Source organism: Sylvia atricapilla, chromosome 15 (assembly GCF_009819655.1).
Source record: "Sylvia atricapilla isolate bSylAtr1 chromosome 15, bSylAtr1.pri, whole genome shotgun sequence".
Taxonomy (NCBI): Eukaryota; Metazoa; Chordata; class Aves; order Passeriformes; family Sylviidae; genus Sylvia; species Sylvia atricapilla.
Genome location: NC_089154.1, coordinates 1,309,185 through 1,328,291, shown reverse-complemented (window position 1 = coordinate 1,328,291; position 19,107 = coordinate 1,309,185). Strand labels below are relative to the sequence as shown.

The 19,107-nt window shown below is 38.7% G+C and overlaps 1 protein-coding gene across 1 annotated transcript in view; it reads right to left on the bottom strand.

Moving 5' to 3' along the window:
- The window catches only part of LMTK2 (lemur tyrosine kinase 2), a 41,638-nt gene that overhangs the window by 18,811 nt on the left and 3,720 nt on the right, over positions 1 to 19,107 (bottom strand). The window contains exons 2-6 of the mRNA XM_066329685.1: positions 8,276 to 8,400; positions 7,291 to 7,435; positions 5,471 to 5,544; positions 4,853 to 4,971; positions 4,044 to 4,131 (exon numbers count right to left, since the gene is read on the bottom strand). Coding sequence (XP_066185782.1) covers positions 4,044 to 4,131; positions 4,853 to 4,971; positions 5,471 to 5,544; positions 7,291 to 7,435; positions 8,276 to 8,400 — 551 coding nt within the window. The remainder of the gene's footprint in view (positions 1 to 4,043; positions 4,132 to 4,852; positions 4,972 to 5,470; positions 5,545 to 7,290; positions 7,436 to 8,275; positions 8,401 to 19,107) is intronic.

Sequence of the window (19,107 nt, the reverse complement as noted above, 5' to 3'; positions counted from 1 at the left end):
CAGAAGCTGAAGGCATACTTACAGTCAACACTCTTTTGCAGCTTTTTGTTTGTGAAAATTCCATATTGCCCTCATCTGAACACCCAAATGGCTGACATGACTTTCTAACCAGAAGCCACTGATGGTAATAAAAATGTGAAGCAGTTACCAAATTACATCTACTGAACACATTGTACCAAATTGTCATAAACTGACACATTTCCCCTTTATTATTAAGCCACAGACCACTGATAAATCTGCTCTTTGGCTCATATCCATATTGACCACGATCATTAAATAGATTCACTGAACTCTTGGATTATGAAGTTTTCATTGCAAAGATTCTTCTTCAATTAGAACATGCTTTCAAGTGGCAGTAATTAAAAAAAGAACCAATCATTGCAAGCAGACACCTTCCCCTAACAGTAACATCCCTAAAGTAAGCTACAGAGCATTCCAGGCAAATACTGCATCCTGCTGATCTCATCTGCCCAGGGAATTGCGAGACTTGAAGAATTTCTGTAAGAATTTGATAGGCAAATCAGCTTCACAATATACATGCAACTTCCACATTTGAATAACTTTCCTTTTACTCATAAATTATGTTAATCCATTAGAGGATTTGCTGTGCTGACAAAATGCTGGCCACACATAGGGCTGAGTAATATATTAAAGTTAATAAGACAGCCACCCTATTTTTAACCTGGCATCAATTCTGCAACATTTAACAGTGAACAGTTAACTATTCACAGCAGACTGCACCAACACACAATGCAGCTAATACAGGGAAAGGGGCTGGGAGAGCTTTTTTAGCATTTATTTTTATATTTATTATTTTCTAAATAATTTTTACACAGGCAAAGCATAGAATTTAACAGCTTAAATCACTTATGTGGAACTGACTTCCCTTGCTTCTTTCCCAGCTCTTCAAAGCAGGGGCTACAGAGCAACTTGGATTACATTATAAAATAGACTCAATGTTAGCCAAAACAGTTCTTGCACATGCAACCAGCAATCTTGTGTAACAGAAATGTATCAGGAGTTTCTGTGGCCAAGAAAACAAGTAAGCCAGCCTGCCTGACATTCAGCACTGCCAGCCTGACAGCTCTGGTTTCTCTGCACTACAGTTTCCAGTGCCTCTGATCAAGACCTCTCAATGCCAAGGAGCCTGGGAACTGATAATCCAACAGGACTGCCTGACAGCCCAGACAAGGTCAACTGGCCCTACAAAAGCTACAAATCCAAGCAAGAGAAGTAGCAAAAGGAGGACACGCTGTGATAGGCTGTGAGTTTGAAGGAGTGAGAATAAAACAACCTCTGTACCCTCCAGACTGTGTCGGTCAGTAGAATACCCACATTTTTTGTTACTTAGTATGCCAAATTTGCTAAACAAGGTGAACACTGTCACCTGAAGATAGTACAACTTCCTATCCAACACAGCTCCTCTTCTTGCCATGTTTTTCAGAATTATTGTATGCTTACACACAGAAGTACAAGGGATTAAAACAAGTTTACTATGCTGGGCATACACAGACACCACCATAACGTAAGGGAGAATGCTGTAGCTCAGCAGCAAACCACTGGCAGCTGAACAGGACCACGTTTCTCTTCCTTCCAATGTGAATCACTCCTGTGTGTTTTGGAAGCACCTCCATGCACCCCAATTCTTCCAGTGTCAGGGAAAAAAAGTAAAAAAGGAGCTTTGAGATCAATTATTAAGTCTAAAAAATCCAAGTAACTGCCATGCCAACTGCAGTGATAAAAAGCCTCCTGACACTCCCCTAAAAACCTTTTTACTAAAAAACTCTATTTAGCCACATCTTCTTCTCCATCATGTTTCCTTCACATTCCTTCCTTCCTGTCTCTTCTCTGTGCTTAGTCCAACATTGCCACTTCTCACTCCAGTCCCTGGAGCACAACAAGAATTAGTGATGGGGAGATACTGAGCTGCTCACTTGGCCCAGTCTCTGCATCCAGCTGCAAAAGGAACATTGTCCTGTCTGCCCAGCCCCTGAGTATTTCTGTGCACAAAGAAAAAAATACCATCATGTCTAGGAGATACTTAGCTCTACCAAGTAAGAACTCTTTAAGTGAGCCAGACTTTAATATGAAGGTTATGTTTAACTGACTGTAATATATAATTTTCCAAAACCAAGCTTTAGTTCACTTGGAATGGAATAATGAGCACAGACATTTATTTTCCATTCCAAAGAAATTACCTAACTACACTCAAATTTGTAAAACTACCACTTTAACTGTCAAGCTTACTGCCCCCAGTTAAAGTGAAAATCTATTTCATCCCCTAAAGTAAAATCCTTTCCAGATTACTCTACAGGATCATGACAACTTCTGGCATAAATAATCAGGCATCAAACAAGGATATTATTTTTTTCCTGTATACCTAAAGTAGGGCAATCTTCAAAAGCTACTCCATCTTCAAGTTGGATTAAATCACATAATTAGTTGAAAACATGGCAGCAGTTAAATCTGATCTACTCCATAAAATTCAACTCTCTTTCCAGGATCCTTTTAAAGAAACTCCAATTTGAATAGCAGGTTTAAAAACCAGTAAGTAGTATTCTATTTCTACACTAAAAATTTTGAAAAACCTTATCTGTTAACCTTAGGCACGGAGTTTTTAATTGTTAGCAAACCCAGAACATTTCACTTTGATCAGTCACTTAAAAAGTTCAGGCATTTCTTCCATTTGGAAAAGGATTTTATCAGCACTTCTGCCTCATTAATTTACCACAGCTAATATCTTTCAGCAAAAGAGCAGCATGGAAAAATATAGTTATTTAAGGTCACAGATGAATTGATATTTCTCCAAAAACTCAAGTTCATGCTAACTAATTTAAATTGCCTGAGGCATCTAGAAGCAGATTTTTGCACCTGAGTTTGAAAGGAAATTCTGCAGTAGTGAAACTGGTAAAAAAGATCTTGTTGAAATTTAAAAATGCAAACTATCTTATTTCTGACTTATTCCTTAGTAACACCCCTGCACTTCTGACTTCATTTCTGTCTTGACATTTTCCAAGGAACTTTGCTTCGGGTGACATCTACACAACAAACCTTAAAAGCAGCTACCGAGCCAATGTTTAGACAGCCACTTGGACTTTGGGGATTGTTTGGTTTTAGTAATGTGTTACTCTACAATAAAACAATCCAAGTCTTTCCAGACCACAGATCCAAATCGTTCAAAGGCTCTGTAGGTGCCCCCCCTTCCTCACAACACTCATGAACATTCCAAGTAACACAGTGGCTGAGTAAGGCTCCGTGCTGTCCCTCCCATTCCAGGGACCATGTGGCACTGAGAGCAGTGGAACACCCTTTTGTGTGTTCCTAGCTTTTCTTTTGGTGCCCAGGAAGCACAAAGCAGTTGCTTGAGGAGGTAGAAACAGCATGAGAAAGGAAACAAAAGGATAGGAATGCAGGGAAGAGTACCATAAGAGAAGGGATTGGGAAGAGAATGAAACTGAAAATTCTGCTTGTTAGAATACATGTGGCAGATATCAGAAGTGAGCCCACCATTGCATCTTAGCACAAGGCAGCACAGCATGGGTAAAATTTGGGCACTCTGGAGGTGGGGGAGAAGGCAAAAGGGAAGAAATTCTCCCATTTTCCTCAATTAATATTTTCACATAAATGGTAATGAAAGTGCATTAAGAGTGCAGACAGCAAATATTTTGGATGTGATATTGGCATGTGCATGTGATACTGGACTGTTGATAAAAAGCTCCCTGCTATGACACCTTCTGCCCTCCAAGCTCCCTGCTGAAGGTGGACTGAGACAAGTAATTCCATTATCAAGGAACAGGCATTTGCCTCTTCAGAACACTCCACAAGCACTTAGAACATACATGATGAACTGAAGAGAGTACAAACAAAAAATTTTAATTGTGGTTCCTCTTGAAAAACAAACAAAAGCATTCTAAAATTCTAGTTAATCAAAAATCTTCCCAGAAAGCAAAATAATTATTTCATGAGCAAAAGGCATTAAATACACCACACACAATTCACACCAGTGGAAAAACAACTGCAGCATTTCATATAAGTGCACTTACCAAGTCACAGAACTCAAAAACTAGGAGATAAGGAATGGCTTCCACACATTGCCCAATACACTGGAGAACATTTGGATGCTGAAGAATGCTGGAGTGAAAAAATACAGTTAAAGCCAGGAAGACTACAGCAGAATGCAACACACTGAAATCCCTACCAGAAGTTTCCACACATAACATTGGAGGGGGGTGGCAGGACAGAAGGTGCAAGTACCAAAGCCACAGATTATATTTTGTGCCTTTGTATCTGCTTTGTATTGCTGAAGCGTATCACTGACAGCAGCCAAAACTCAGAGGATCTCAAACCCACAAAAGCCAGGATTGCCACATGAGAGTCACACCCATCCTCCCACAACCCTTCATACCAAAAATAAAAGCATGCAACTCATGAGCTACACCAAGGTACAGAGCTGGCTAAAAGATAAACCTTTTTTTAGCCAGGTTAGTTCCCAGCCAGATCAGTTACTTTTCCTAAATTGCTCCAAAACCACTTGTGCCAATGCAGCAGAAGGCTTGAAATTTCTTCTGACAAATGCCAACAATGTAAGCCTGAATGCAAATATAGCCAGGATGTTAGAAAGTAGCAAGAAGAGAAAATTCTTCACTGACCAATCTTTCACAGCACATCGACAAAAGGTAAAGCACACTAAGTTGTGTGAACACAATTTTTGCTCACTTTGGGTTGAGTGTATCTCACATTTTATAGACAAACATTACAGTTATATGGGAGGGCAAGTAGAGATAGTAACACTGAACAAAAGCAATATCTATAATTTATCTGCAGCAGAATGAAGCTGTGAAACATTACTTACTAATATGGCTCTCCATTTCTTAAGAATTGCTCTTGCTCCTTGGGACCTGCACTTGCCTTTAACTCCTTCACTATTACTCTTGCTACACTAGTGCCTGTGTAGATCTCTCCAAGGAGAACCTGAAAGAGATGGTGTCTTTAATCAGAGGGGAAAAAACATTTGTAGTCTTCCTGCAAAAAAAAGCAAGAGCTAAAAACATGTTGCAGGAAAGATTTTCTGGCTTTTTTACAAACACAAATAGAGCTTTGGTATTTAAATACATATACTTAAATCTTGACAACTGATTACACATCAGCTTTCAGAAAACTTGTCTTCTACTGAAGACCACTTATTTACTTTATTTTTTTTCCTAAAAAGAATTGGTAAAACCAGGACTGTATTAAATAAGATCTATGGAAGTGAAACATCTAACTAGTCTCTGGTTAGAATCTACAGGTAAATTTTAAAAGCACAGATCACTGCTGTGATTACAACTAAAAAATGCATGCAAGGAAATATCTAATTTCAACTAAAATTCTTCTATGCCTTTTTGTTGAGTACCATTTTAAAGTAAATACAGAGGCCTAGTCAGCTGGGAATAAGCCTCAATCTGTGCAACATGGAAAGGGAACTCCTCACCTTTCCAAACCAGCCATGTCCAATTTCCTGGATGTAGTTTAGACTCTGACGTGCAACTTGAGACTTTGATCCATCTGTCACACAAGGAAACAAATGTGACAAGTATGAAACCACTCAGATGGCCAGTTAGCAACTGCTGAGGAAACAATGCAAGCTTCTACAAGATTTATTCCCAACTGGGGGCACACACTCAGCCCAAGCACCAAACCCTACTCAGATGTATATAAAGTAGGAAGGCAATGTTGTGACAACAGCACTCAAGTGAAACTTTTCTCAGGTCCAGCTTCTAAACTACACCAGAACACACCCCCAGCAAAACCACAGCAACTGTCCTGATGAAACGTGAACTTAAAAGCTTTTAACACACTCAGCAAGAAAGCAAAAAGGCTAAGTTCTGCTTCCAATATAAAAGTGTATTATAGCCTGTAGCTGGGTAGAGAAAATAACCTACATACAAAAGTCTCCTATGTAAATAAAATAGAAAACCCAAGACAAAACTTTGTACATCTTAACATTTACAGTTACATAGAGTTTTGAGAAAAGATTTGACTGCTTTATTCTTCAGCCCAACTGCCCTACTTGTAGCTACCATCTGGAAGGAGAACATTTTTCAACTAAAAATACTTCACATAAGAGCCCAGAGAGGAGGACAGAAAAGAAAACCCAGATCTTGGCAGAGGATGGGCAGTAACAAGGGCAGACATCATTCACCAGAAGAGATTCAGCAGTGCTGATCCCTCTGCTGCCCATTTGGTTAGGAACACTAATTGATTTCAACAAAACCTTTTATTGTCCGACAATTCTAGCCCACAATTTACTTCTGTAAACTACATTTTGGGCAGCATTATTGTACTAGAAGAATCAGGGCTGCATAATTCACTGTCAGTGTGCTCCTAAGCATGGTGAAGGCCACAGCAGGCCATCCACATTTTATCCAAGTACCCAGGCACATTGCCTTACTTCTGGCAAAACACTTGGTGCGACAGCTTCATTTTAACAATTATGGCTACACAGAAGAGCTGACATAAAATTTTTCATGCATAATTTTCCCCAGTTCTTTAAAATACTGAGTCATTTGTACAACTGTGTCATTTGTATTAAAGGCACTCCAACAGTTTCTTGAAATTAGTATAGGAATTTTACTAGAAGCTTCCCTGAACATCTAATGATCAAGCAACATGAGTAGTATGCAAAATTATGAGAAATAGCACAATATAAGAGTAAGTACTTTAGGCTAAACTCTGCTTATAATATGATGAGACACTTAAGTTTCTGTTTACAAAAATTGTATTTTAAAGACTACATTCCAAAACCCCTTCCACATGGGGAGATGAAATCTAATGCTCCGTCTTACCAACACCACATTTACTGCACCAACAGTCCACAGTGACATCAAGAAAGTGATGCAGCTGAGCAGTAGCACTGCTGTCAAATAAAGGATTCACTCTTATTTCTATTTAAGGGTGGTGGTTAAAATCCAATGACAACTTAGCCATGAAGAAAACCACTAAAGATCAGGAGTCACAAAAGTCCCAGGATACTTCAAACCCTTTGGGTATATAGAGGTATAATGACAGCAATCTAGAGAGGAGGGTTTAAGGCAGTTTTTCTCTCTTAAGTTCTCCTACCCTGACACAGGTTAAGACCTTAGAAGTAATACTTCCCCTTTTATCCTTTACCCCACAAAATATATTGGGTCAGTTTATGGAAATTTGTAACAAGTTATTTACTACAGTAAAGTCAAACATAATCAGCCACACTCCATTTTAGACACTGAAAATGCCTAGTTTTGTTTTTACATTGAAAAATCAGAATTTTACCTGTACGAGACGGAAACTGGGAGGGAGTTGGTAAAGCAATACTGGGGACTGAAAGAGTAAACACTTCTGCTGGAGACTGAACAGATGGAGTATCTTCTGCTGGAGGTGTAAAATCTATTTCATCATCAAAGTTATCTTCAAATTCCTAAACAAAAGAAGTCTTAGTAAACAAGCTGATCTTTGTCTTTAAATAAGCACTAATGCACTTCTTTTGGTTTAAGTGAGCAGTGCTAAGGAAGCTTAGCTTTTTTCCAAGGATAGTAACAGACATTGAGTGTTCTATTCCTTATTTTCCATTAATTGCTGTCTTCAAGATATTAAAGCATTGCTTTTAATTGTCAAGGGGTTTTTGTTTAGTTGGGGTTTTGTGGGTTTGGTGGTTTGGGTTTTGTTGGTGGTGCTGGTTTTTTTGCTTTGCTTTGTTTTTACTTTAAATGCTAGCCCTGGCTTTGAATGTATTACCATGAACTGCTGAGGCCAAATATTCTCCATTTAGAAACAAGAGCAAAACTCAGTTTTAGGAACACTGATTACAGATGTTCCAAAAGCAACAATTCCCTGATGACAATTTCTCAAGAGTTGTGCTACAGTGGATATGCATCTTTGGTATTCATATTCGACAGCAGTGTCCTAAACCCCACCTGCAGACTAAGAAAAAACAAAACACAGAAAAACAACAAAAAGGTTCTTTACAGCAGAATGGCCTCAAAGATGCAACTTTGAGCTAGTTATTTACGACAAAATAATTTTTATAGCTAGTTATTATTTTGAAAAGGCATTAAAGATCCTTACTGCAGCAGGGAGCAATTAAAAGAAATGGCTGCATGAGGACTCCACAGCCCATAGGAATGCAGTCCCTGGCTGTTCCAGAAGAGAGGATGTACAATGACACTGCAGAGTATTAGCACCACTAAACAAGTGTTCTGGACATCAGGATGCAGCTGAGAATACCACTTGTACACACACTGATAACTTCAGCTCTTACCTTGAAATCTATCTCGGGGTCTTTACAGCAGGAGACACAGTTTGCCAGCAGAATGACCAGGACCACCAGAGTGCACAGAGACAGAATCACAAAAGATGAGGGAACTTCAGCTGTAGCTCCTTCCCCTAGAAATAAACATATATGCAGTATTATATAAATATGTTTTGCACTCTAAGAAGTTCCTTCAAAACATACTATCCACCTGCATTTATTTAAAAATGGGAGTCTGAACCTTTAACCCCATGGATGTGATCAAAGCTAAGAAGAAATTGAACAGGGAGGACAAACTGGCAAAATAGATCTGTGCCTCACCACCTGCCTACACCATTCTGGATTTACTGGACTTCAGCTAAGAGACCTCAGCCAATGTGATTCACTGAAGTTTGTGACGAACAATGATAGCACCAAGCCTTGGGATTCCATTTAAGCCAATAAATTTATACAAATATTCAAACATAGAGTAGAAATCTGGTCTTTTGGAAGACATTTCCCATGAGCTAAAACACCTGACCTACAAGAACAGGCAGCTAGAAGAAATCCTCACCTAAACTGTACACAAATGTAAAATATATCACAATAGGACAGCACTCTTTCTATAATAATTTGTGACAGTCTGCCAAACACACAAGTTGCTGTCACAAGTGCAGTGGATGTCATCAGCTCCACACCATTTCTGTTCCTTGTTATCCACTAAGTGATTTGTCTCCATTGCAAGAACTTTAGATTTCTAGCTGTATTACAAACACTTCCAAATAATTTTCCAAAATTTTATATATAAACATTCTACAACAAATTTCTGAGATTAAGTCAGGTTATCACTCACGTAGGATCAAAAGCCTCAAATGGCATTTTATAAAAGCCTTAAGTTATTGCCAGAGGTATTAAGCCTATTTTCATCTTCACTAGAGAAGAAAGACACGTGGTTCCCTAGGAGACCAGAACACACATCTCAAGGAGTTGTTTTCGTTGTTGCTGTTTCTTTTCAAACAGGTACTGCCACAGGGATCAGAAGAGTGGCTGGATCACATCTGATTAAAATATATTTAGCTATTACATCAGCATCAGAATTTAACAATGTCTGGACTGACTGGATTTGATGAAAGCATTTGAGTATCAATGGGAACATCTGGCAGTAGGACATGGTGTAAATGAAGCCTCAAAAATAAGAAAAGCAGAAGCTGATCACTAGTTAAGGGACACACAAACTTGCCCACTTAACTCTTAAAATATTCTAAAAACTGTGAAAATTAAGAGATATGCAGAAAAAGCTACAGTTTTATCTCGTGTTCCACTGAACATTTACAGAATATTTACTTATTTTAATTAGATGTAAAGACTAAGCTGACATAATGAAAATCCTGCTTTGAAGTGTGTCAACATACTTCCAGAAGGTCACATTTTCTCCACAATTAGGAATATTATCAATACAACAAATAAAAGTTAGCAAAAATGGAAGGCTCTCAAACAAGCAATTCTGGTTTTAGTTTCCACAATAGCTTTGGCATTCGAACCTCATTAGGGACTGGGAATACTTCACTGCAGATATTGAGCATTGTTCAAACACAGATCAACAATGATGTGAGGCCACTCACCAGCTTTTAGTCATAACTCTGAAGAGAACAAATATCTCTGAAGAGGGCTCTCAATAGAACAATTTATACCCATACAAATCAAATCTTCTACATAACTCAAAGATATTTTTCCATTTCTAAGCATCAACAAGAAAAAAGGGGAAGATAACAGCTGACTTGTGTTTACTTCCTCCAGATGTTCAGCAGCCTTACTAAGGAGAATGAAAATTACCTGACCAGCAAATACAAGCATTCTGTGAAGTCATTAATTAGCTAGATTACTGTAGCAAACACACACAGATCAAACAGCTGTAGATAAAATTTAAGAAATTCCTTTGAACTCCTAACTGAAGCCAAATCAAATGTAGCTTTACCACAAAAAAAAAAACAAAACCAAAACCCCTTACGTTACCACTCATTACAAATTTAAATTATTATTTCAGTCATTTTTCCAAACCCATCACACCTGATTTTCAAAAACTTCCTCATCTTCACCCACAACTTCACTGAAACAAGATGTTAGCACACGTCAGACTATCCAATGAACAGATGCCAATTTTCCCTAACAAACACCCAGGAACACATCACCACAATCCCAATATACTCCTCCCAGTAGAAGATCAAGACTCCTGTACCACTCCAAATGGTTCATGCATTTGGGAAAGTTGGCCAAGCACACACACACACAAAAAAAAAAAAAGAAAAAAGAAAAAAGGAAAAAAAAAAAAAAAAAAAAAAAAAAAAAAAAAAAAAAAAAGTTGCACACTGAACTCAGGCACCAAGAGCAGAAAGCATTTCTGTTTTCTGTTATCTGGGGACTGAACTTCAGACCAGGTCCTTAAGAGGGGGAGGTATAAAGCACCTCAGCTGCCAAGTGTATAAAACACTAAAAAATGCTATCAAACTCTATTTGGGGTTTCTAGCACACTCTAAGGTCTCTTTTGGCTAACAGGAATTTTTACAGTGACTTCAAGTTGCCCACAGAAACTGAGCATTGTCCCTCCTCACCAGAACCTTCTACTCCAAACAGATCATCTTCCAGGTGGCCTTTCAGACCACCCCCTACCAAACCTTGAAGCAGCTCTTCAAAATTTGCTTTACTTCCCTCAGTTCTAGTGTTTCTTTCCAAGACCTGGCCAGGGGGTTATGTCCCCAGAGGTCCATCTACTGCAACTCCATCAGCTGCTCATGATGGTACCTCCACCTACAGACCCTCAGCCCTGCACTATCCCAGCTACAGCAGCATTGACACAGACCTGCATTTACACAAACATTACCATGCTCAGCACCCCCCTTTTGACCCCAGCAGTTACAGGTTATGGTAGCAAATCCAGCCAGGAGTCACGCCCCTGATCCTATGCACAGCTTATTAGCACAAAGTGAGACATTTATTTAACTCAAAGTGGTTTATTTAACTTAAAGTGAGACATAAGGAGCACTATCAATCATAAGCTGCATTTATTGTACATGTTAGATACACTGCATGTGTATTCAGACACTTTATATGAAAAAGATAACATTTTTACTGGAATTCCTTCTGTGAAGGAAACTACACATTTATCAAGCCTAAAGTGTAAGTTTTTGTGCAAGTCACATTGTTCCCCATAAGGTAACCATCTCTTTTAAGTGTCCTGGAAAGAATACAGAAAAGAAAAATATTGCTGCTGTTCATTATGTTACTTCCTAACCTTTAAAACCTTTTATAATTCCCTAGAAATGAAACCGTGTGAACGAGCAGCAATTAACTGGAGAAAGTAATGATTTATTTTTTTTTTTAAGCAAAGATCACCTTTGAAAAGGCAACTAATTATTAATGGTCTGTTAAGATGGAAGTCATCTAAACTTCCAAAAGCACAAGGCAATTTTCACATAGAAAATTACGAACAGAAGCTTTAATACAAGAAAAATGCCAATTATCCTGGGCAAGTTTCTGCAACAGTAACAGAACAGCATTTCAGATGACTCACATAAGTGAGAGCTACTTAATGAGAATTACAGAATCCATCTCTGTTTGGATAAACTTTGAAGTTTCTTACATAGTAATTAATAAGTAATATTCTTAATTTGCAGAAGGTTTTAAAAATGAATGCAGAACGAAGTATTAAATTATGTCAACCTGTAATTGGGCTAAAATTTATTGTAAGTGAAGCTATTTTAATAGCTTGCATGGATACATATTTAGTGACAGAAGTCACTGATTAGGTATTGGAACTGGTCTTTGTGACAAAGCTCTGAAAATCTGCTGCAGTATAACCTCATTTACATTTTTCAACTATTTCCATCCAATGATTAATTCAATGGAGCTTAGTAAAATGATTTGGAACTAGAAGATGTTTAACACCCCCTTTTGTTTGTAAATTGTGAAAGTATGAAGGAATGACAGTTATTTACTTTATGGTCTTGACTGGAAAAAGCAACCAGCAAGAAATCCATTCTAATTAATGCAGACGACCATTTTATATAGTCATCACACAAGAGCCTTCCTAAATTAAAAAAACGTAAATTGAAATAATTTTAATATAAACCTGGATAAAATCCAAGAAACACTGAGAATTTCACCCTGCAGAAATTAAAATTCTTAATATCATACATTCTAGAGGAGCTAATAGATTTACTCAGCATATCAGTTTAAAACCCTGCTATATTTACTGTAACCCTATGCAGTAACAACCTAAGCCATGTAATATCTATCCAGAAGTCAGAATCCGCTCTTTAGGAAAGGAATCGCCAAACAGATTAAAAAAATACTCTCTCCAACATGCCAAGGGTAAAAGGCTTCCTGTCAGCTAATACAAACTGTCTAGACTAGTTTGCTTTGCTATATCCAAACTACTTAAGCCAGAGGAAGAGGCCTGGATTATATCAGTCCTGTATTAAAATAAGCAGGAGATGAAGCGCAGCTGCGTCACCCGATGTGTTACTGCAAGGTTAACACACCACAAGGCTTTAGGAAGCTCTGTGCTAGGACATGTTCCATCCCAAAATGGCATCTAGATGATCCTAAATTATCAATACAGAAAACCAGGTATTCTTCCAAAGCTTCACAGGGTTAAATACACCCATGTTATTTACGCACTTTTTAGAAGTACATGGTATCGTAAAGAATTCAGAGCTCTGGCTGAGGTAGATATTTAATTAGCAGCTACTGAAGCAGATTCCTCAGCACCTCTGAAGATGCCATTTCCTAAGCAAGTTCTTCACTAAAGCCTAAATTTGAGCACAGCACATGTGAAGTCAAAGGCTGTACACAGGCAAGCACACGAACAGACTCACTGAGAAAACAATGATGATGAACTGTTGGCATTCTCAGGATCAAGTACAGACCTGAGAACACATACCTCAGTATTTATTACAGTGTTTCAAGGGCTGGAAAATGTTATTTTCATACAAAGCATATTACAAAGCAACTTCTATAGGCCAGGATTCCCTATACCTTCCTAAATTTCTTTTAGATCTCCTTTCTTCGTAAGACAGTTCCTGGACCACCAAATGCAACACCTAAGCAAACACAAGTTCCTTTTTCACTAGAACTGTTTCCCTTCTCTATCCCATTTCCCCGTGTGCCCACAACACTCTCAAATACCCTCATGTCACCTGTGGCATCCTTTGCTATCATTAATTACAAGTAATGAGCATGCCAACTAGCCAAACATTCCATCTGTGTTTACTTGTCAAGCAACAGCCTCCAGTCGGGACAACACAGGAGCAGGTGAAGCAGCCCACACGTGAGAGATGCTGGCCTTGCCTTTCTTCTACCATCTCACACAGATTCTGGAAGGCCAGGATGCTTGAACGCTTGGTTTTGGTTTGATGTGAGTAATCACATTATTCAGGTCTTCACCTTCAGAAACCCGGGCTAAAAAATGCATGACACCACACAGTTCTAAGCTTGGGGAAAAAGAGAAGTAAATGTATATTCCAGACATTAGCGAGTGCACTCATAAAAGACATTCACTACTGTGATAAAGGCAGCGTAAGGCACAGATAAATTAAGCATTATTAGGGCACAGTGAACTTCAAGGGAGCATCTGATTTTAAGCTTTCAGCACAGTAGTTGCTATGCAACAACAGTCCCACTGCATAAGCAAGAGCCCATTTCCTTTCAAGAGCTGCTATATAACTGGCACTAATAGCTATAACTATTTCCAGCACAAATCTAGCATGACAGCAATCACTTAAACTGTCTCTTGGACACACTCAAATTATATGATCATGAACTAAGATGCTACTTTATGACACCAAGTCAGAACAGTGCAGTCTTTAAAATACTAATGTATGACCAAATCTAATTTTGTTCCCTAGCTATACCCAGGGCATCTTTCATAAACTTTGTCAGTTTACTTACTCCGCTTTTAACAAATATTAAAGCAACCACATTCAAAAGTGTAATATCACCCTAATTTATAGTGGTTTTGACAAATATGATTTCAAAAGCCATCCCAACTTTCCTAAATAATGCTGTCATTCTCTTCTATGCCAGCAATTAAGTGGGAAAGTGCTATCGACTCCTACCCAGTTCTTCACAAGCCAGATTCAGATCATTATCTTTCCCTCATAAAGAGTTTCTCCTGCATTTATTTACTCTCTGAAATCTTCAGAGGTTTGCTACTAATAAGCACAAAACCATACAGACAGAACCAGGCTTATAAATTCAGATGGCCTGCAGGTAACAGGCAGAACACTAAGCCAAACCTCTATTCGAAATTATTTTAGACACATCTATTGTGTAATGCCTGATCTGTATGACAAGGTAAAGCACAACAGGCACTGCAACTCCTCCATTTCACAACAAAAAAACCCCAAGCAAACTCAAGCACATTCCATTTATTACCACATTCCTGTAATCTTTTTTTTTCTGCTATGCTCCATTTAACAACTGAGCCAAAAAAGCATATTTTTAACATTAAGTTTCAGAAGAAATGGGTGCAGTACCATCATTTAGTCGTGCAAAGCTGTATCACAATGGGCTTTAAAATACTGCATTAGAAGGGCATTCAAATCACCAACCTTCAACTGAGATACAACACATGTGAACAGAAGTCTGAAGGAGTGTTATTTGCATTTCAGACATTCTTTTGAAAATAAAATGAAGAGAATTTTAGTGTGAGAGAGACACTCCAAATTCCAATCAGCCCTTTGCTTTGAATGGCCATTACCAGTACAGTACCAGTACTACAGGAAGAAACACTCCCAAGATCTGAGAGACTTTCACTGACTTGCTGTCCTCAACACAGTGGCAGCACCTTAGTGAAATCTAAAATGGTTCCAAATGCCCAAAGCACTTCAAGCAAAGATTGGAAATGTTCCTTCATTGAGCAAATCCTGAAGAACAGACACACAACACTGCTTTAGGAACTTTCATGTTCCTCAGTTTACACCTGAACTTTTCAGCATTCAGATTTTTAGTACTCAAAACATTCAACTAAAGCACAAACGTTTACTATCTAAAAACAATAACCTGGAACAAATTGTTAAAAATATTATTAATTGTAGAGTTATTTCAAAAGTCTGTCTTCTCATGACATTATTGCTGCCCTTACACTGGATAATGCAAATGTCTAATGCACTACTAATAAAAGCAACCTTCACTATTAAATACCCTTTTGCAAAAGCACTTTATCACCTGATTTTATTTTTCCTTCTATGGAAAATCCTACTTTCTAGATATGGTCTCAAGAAAAAAACCCAACTCTTAGGGACTTAAAGCTATAGCTCTCCAAGTTACTTGTGCCCAATTGTACTCAAACTTTGTGAAAACAAGAAACAGTAACTAACAGTTTGTCAATAAAACTATTTCCTGGCTAAATCTGAACTGTGTCACATGGCCTCAATCAAAGAGAAGCCAACAGCTTCTCTTCTTGACAACAATTAACCACCAGAAGTAAGGGTAACAAAGACAGCAACATGGCCAATTCTTACTGCATTTTCCCCATGAAACAATAAAAAAAACCCTCTGACACTCCTCCAACCCATCTGGATATATTTCTACAGTGTCAAAAGCCAGTTGCACAGTTAAACGTCTGTTTTGTGGACACATGACCCTGAAATATCACTGTCCTATGCAATAGGTTACAATATTTTCAAGAAGAAATCTCAGCTACTTCGTATCATAACTGGATGTGTAATTCTACATCAGCAATTCTTGACAAATTATCTCTGTCCTCCCATTTGTCCTTAAAAAGGAGTCTAGCTTGCAATATAAGCCAACAGTTTTCAAACTACTTTATCTCATGCTCCCCCTCAATGTTTATAGAATGTGCTTCAAATGAGTTTCTCCATGTGCTTGAATCCACTTTGTGTGTCAGGGCAGCACAGGTCACGTATCCTAAGGCAAGAATATCCAGGGCAATGCTGGGCCCTCCTGGAGCACAGCATCTCACAACAACACTGCTCTGATGCTCCTGTTCCCTGAGCACTTGTCCTGGCCTGCACACTGGCTGAACAGTTACCTGCTACCAAAACTCTGAGCTGGGATTAGGTTTACATTACTGACCTTATTCTATTATCCTACAAGTCTTCCCAGTAATGTCAGAGAATTACTCACATAACAGCATACTGCTCAATTTTAATAAGGACTAAATATAGGCTGGTACTTCAAGTGTTTACACAGTGAGATCTGTTTGAAGTTTCAGTGCTAGAATCTCATGTTTGCACAAAGGCATCTTAAGACAAGGTAAAAAATATCCATGTTAAATAATTATGTGCCTTATGCCTTCATGGCAGTGCTTCTGGAAAATCTGGGTAGCATTATCATCTTGCAAATGTATCACTGACTCTTAATTGCATGTATGTATGTGCATAAATGTAGATACACTCAAAAAATTCTGCTGAGCATACTTTATTCTGTCCTGCTAGATGTTGGTTTGACAATTAATTCCTGCTCAAGTACTTTTTTTTTCTTCATCTGCTATACCATTTCTCCAACAGTGAGGCACAGGGGTTGTAGTCATCTTTTTTTTAACACAGAACAGACCAGAATAATTTGAAGTAGCATGAGATGATCACACATCATGGTACCTCCAAGCACCAGAAAAGTATTATCTGCACCATGGAAGCCAAAATGATAATATCTCTTTCTCCCACCATTTGATAGCAACACAAGCCATTAAATACAATGCCTTTGAAGAAACTAATTTCAGTTCACAGGAAAAAAAATCCATAAATGCAACTTTCACATGATGGGATTTTGATTTTATAGCAGATGTCTTTCCAACTCCAATGTACAGCTGGGTTAAGAAATGGAGGAGAGAAAGGAAACAGCAGTATTTTGTAAAAAGAGCTTATTAGATCTATTTCTCATCTGTATTCATAGCTAAAGGATCCCTGAGAAGAACAGGCTATTGAGTAAGTGACTGATTTTGGAGAACTGGATCTGATCTACAGGCAGAAAGCTTAAAAGTCAGCACTAAAAAAATCTACTGTTACTATTTTCTACACGTCTTTCATACCAAAGAATCTCAGGGTGCAGTGGTAGTGCCAAAAGAGTCAAGTCACTGTTGAATCACTACAGTGTGATGTTTTCCTACCAGGAAGGAAACTTTGTAAGTGTAGCAGTGTTGGACAAGGTGTTACTTTGTACAGCATTTCAGCCTGAAAATCACACGGAAGACAATTTACTGACAATGTGCTTCCCACCAGTACCTTGCCTAAGCTACATATGGCACAGCACCTTGCTATAGACAATGCTTAAAGCATAGATGCAGACTGAAAGGGCTATCCTCACACATTTTGTACATTTCTGCTTATAAAAGTTGTCAAAATTATTCTAGTATCTAGATGTTGCTCAAGACCTTTCATAACAGCAGTACAATGAAAACAAAGAGCTCACACAGAGCAACAAAAGCATAGAAGCTTTTGCAAAATGTATCCAGAACTGTATCAAGCTCCAGACACTAAATGTCCAGACCAAACAGAAAGGCAGACCCAAAATAAAACCTAAGGAAGACTCCAGTACTCCATGTGCTGTCCTTCTGCTGCAGAACTGCAGTGTTGGTACTAAAACAGAACTGTGATTTTGCAGCTCTGGCATTACAGTGCCTGAGGTCCCTTTATCCCACGCAGATAAACCGCGTGTGAATAGTGACTGAAACCAGACTACAGCAAGCATCCCGAAAGTTGCTCCCAATCATATTTACCTAGGCAGAATGTTGGATCTCACCATTTTTTTTCCCTTATGCAGGGGCACTACCAACACCCAACAATGGGCCCTTTCAAATTAATGCCCAGCACCTGATGCTATAGCAATAAACCTTCAGTCCCTGATCAGTGCTATCTTCATATGTTGCAATTATACCTGAGGATTATTAAATACACCCAAGCATTCAAGACATGACAAATTACTTCAGAAAGTGACCTCCTCCTATGAGGACTCCTTTAGTTGTAGCAAAGTCCAGACACTTTACAGCCACAGGCAGAGAAAGCAAACCAAGCCTGTGAATAAAGCTTTGCGTGGAACATCCCTGCAGGCCAAAGTGAGGGTTGGCTTCTTACCTCACAGTCAAACCCACAGATAGAAACAAAAGATAAAAGATAAATTTCCAGCTCTAGCTCTATGATTTAGTGCCTGGGACAGAACTAGAAAAAGAAATACAGGGAGAAGCAAACAAGTTCAGTGCTTGAAAGGGGAGGAAGCATAGACTACTCCCATGAAAGGCACATAACAATTAAAATATCCACTGTAAAAGCAAGATTTTTCTTAGCTTCCAGTGATCTGAGTTGCTAACTTGCATACACTTCGAAGATGGCTTTTCTGATTATGTACAAGAGTCAGAGACATTTTACGTTGTACCAAACCACAAGCCACAACTACAGTTTGGCCCCAGTCTGACAGAACTCCAAGTAAAACATCAAGCCAAAGCACCACAAAAGCAACAATTTTCCCAGGAGTATCTATGTACTACAGATCTCATCTTAACACAAAAAAATAGAAGTGACTTCATTTCAAAGTTTTAACTTGCCATCCGAGGTCAGCTGGATATTTCGATGCTTCAGATTCATACAGCTGCATGAATATTTAGATGCTCCAGATAAACATCTCTGGATACTATACACCAACTCCTGATCACCTCTTTCTGCACCCTGCATGACCAAGTCCAGCAGCAGGGAGTCCCTGCCACGGCACCCAGCTGGGCCACTCAGAGCCAAGGCCAAGGTTCTCAAAGAGCAGTCATGCAGGCACCAAGTCCAGCTGCCTCCCTTCAACTGATCAGACTGTGCAGTCATCACAAGTGTGAAACCGAACACGCCTGCTCAAATGCTACC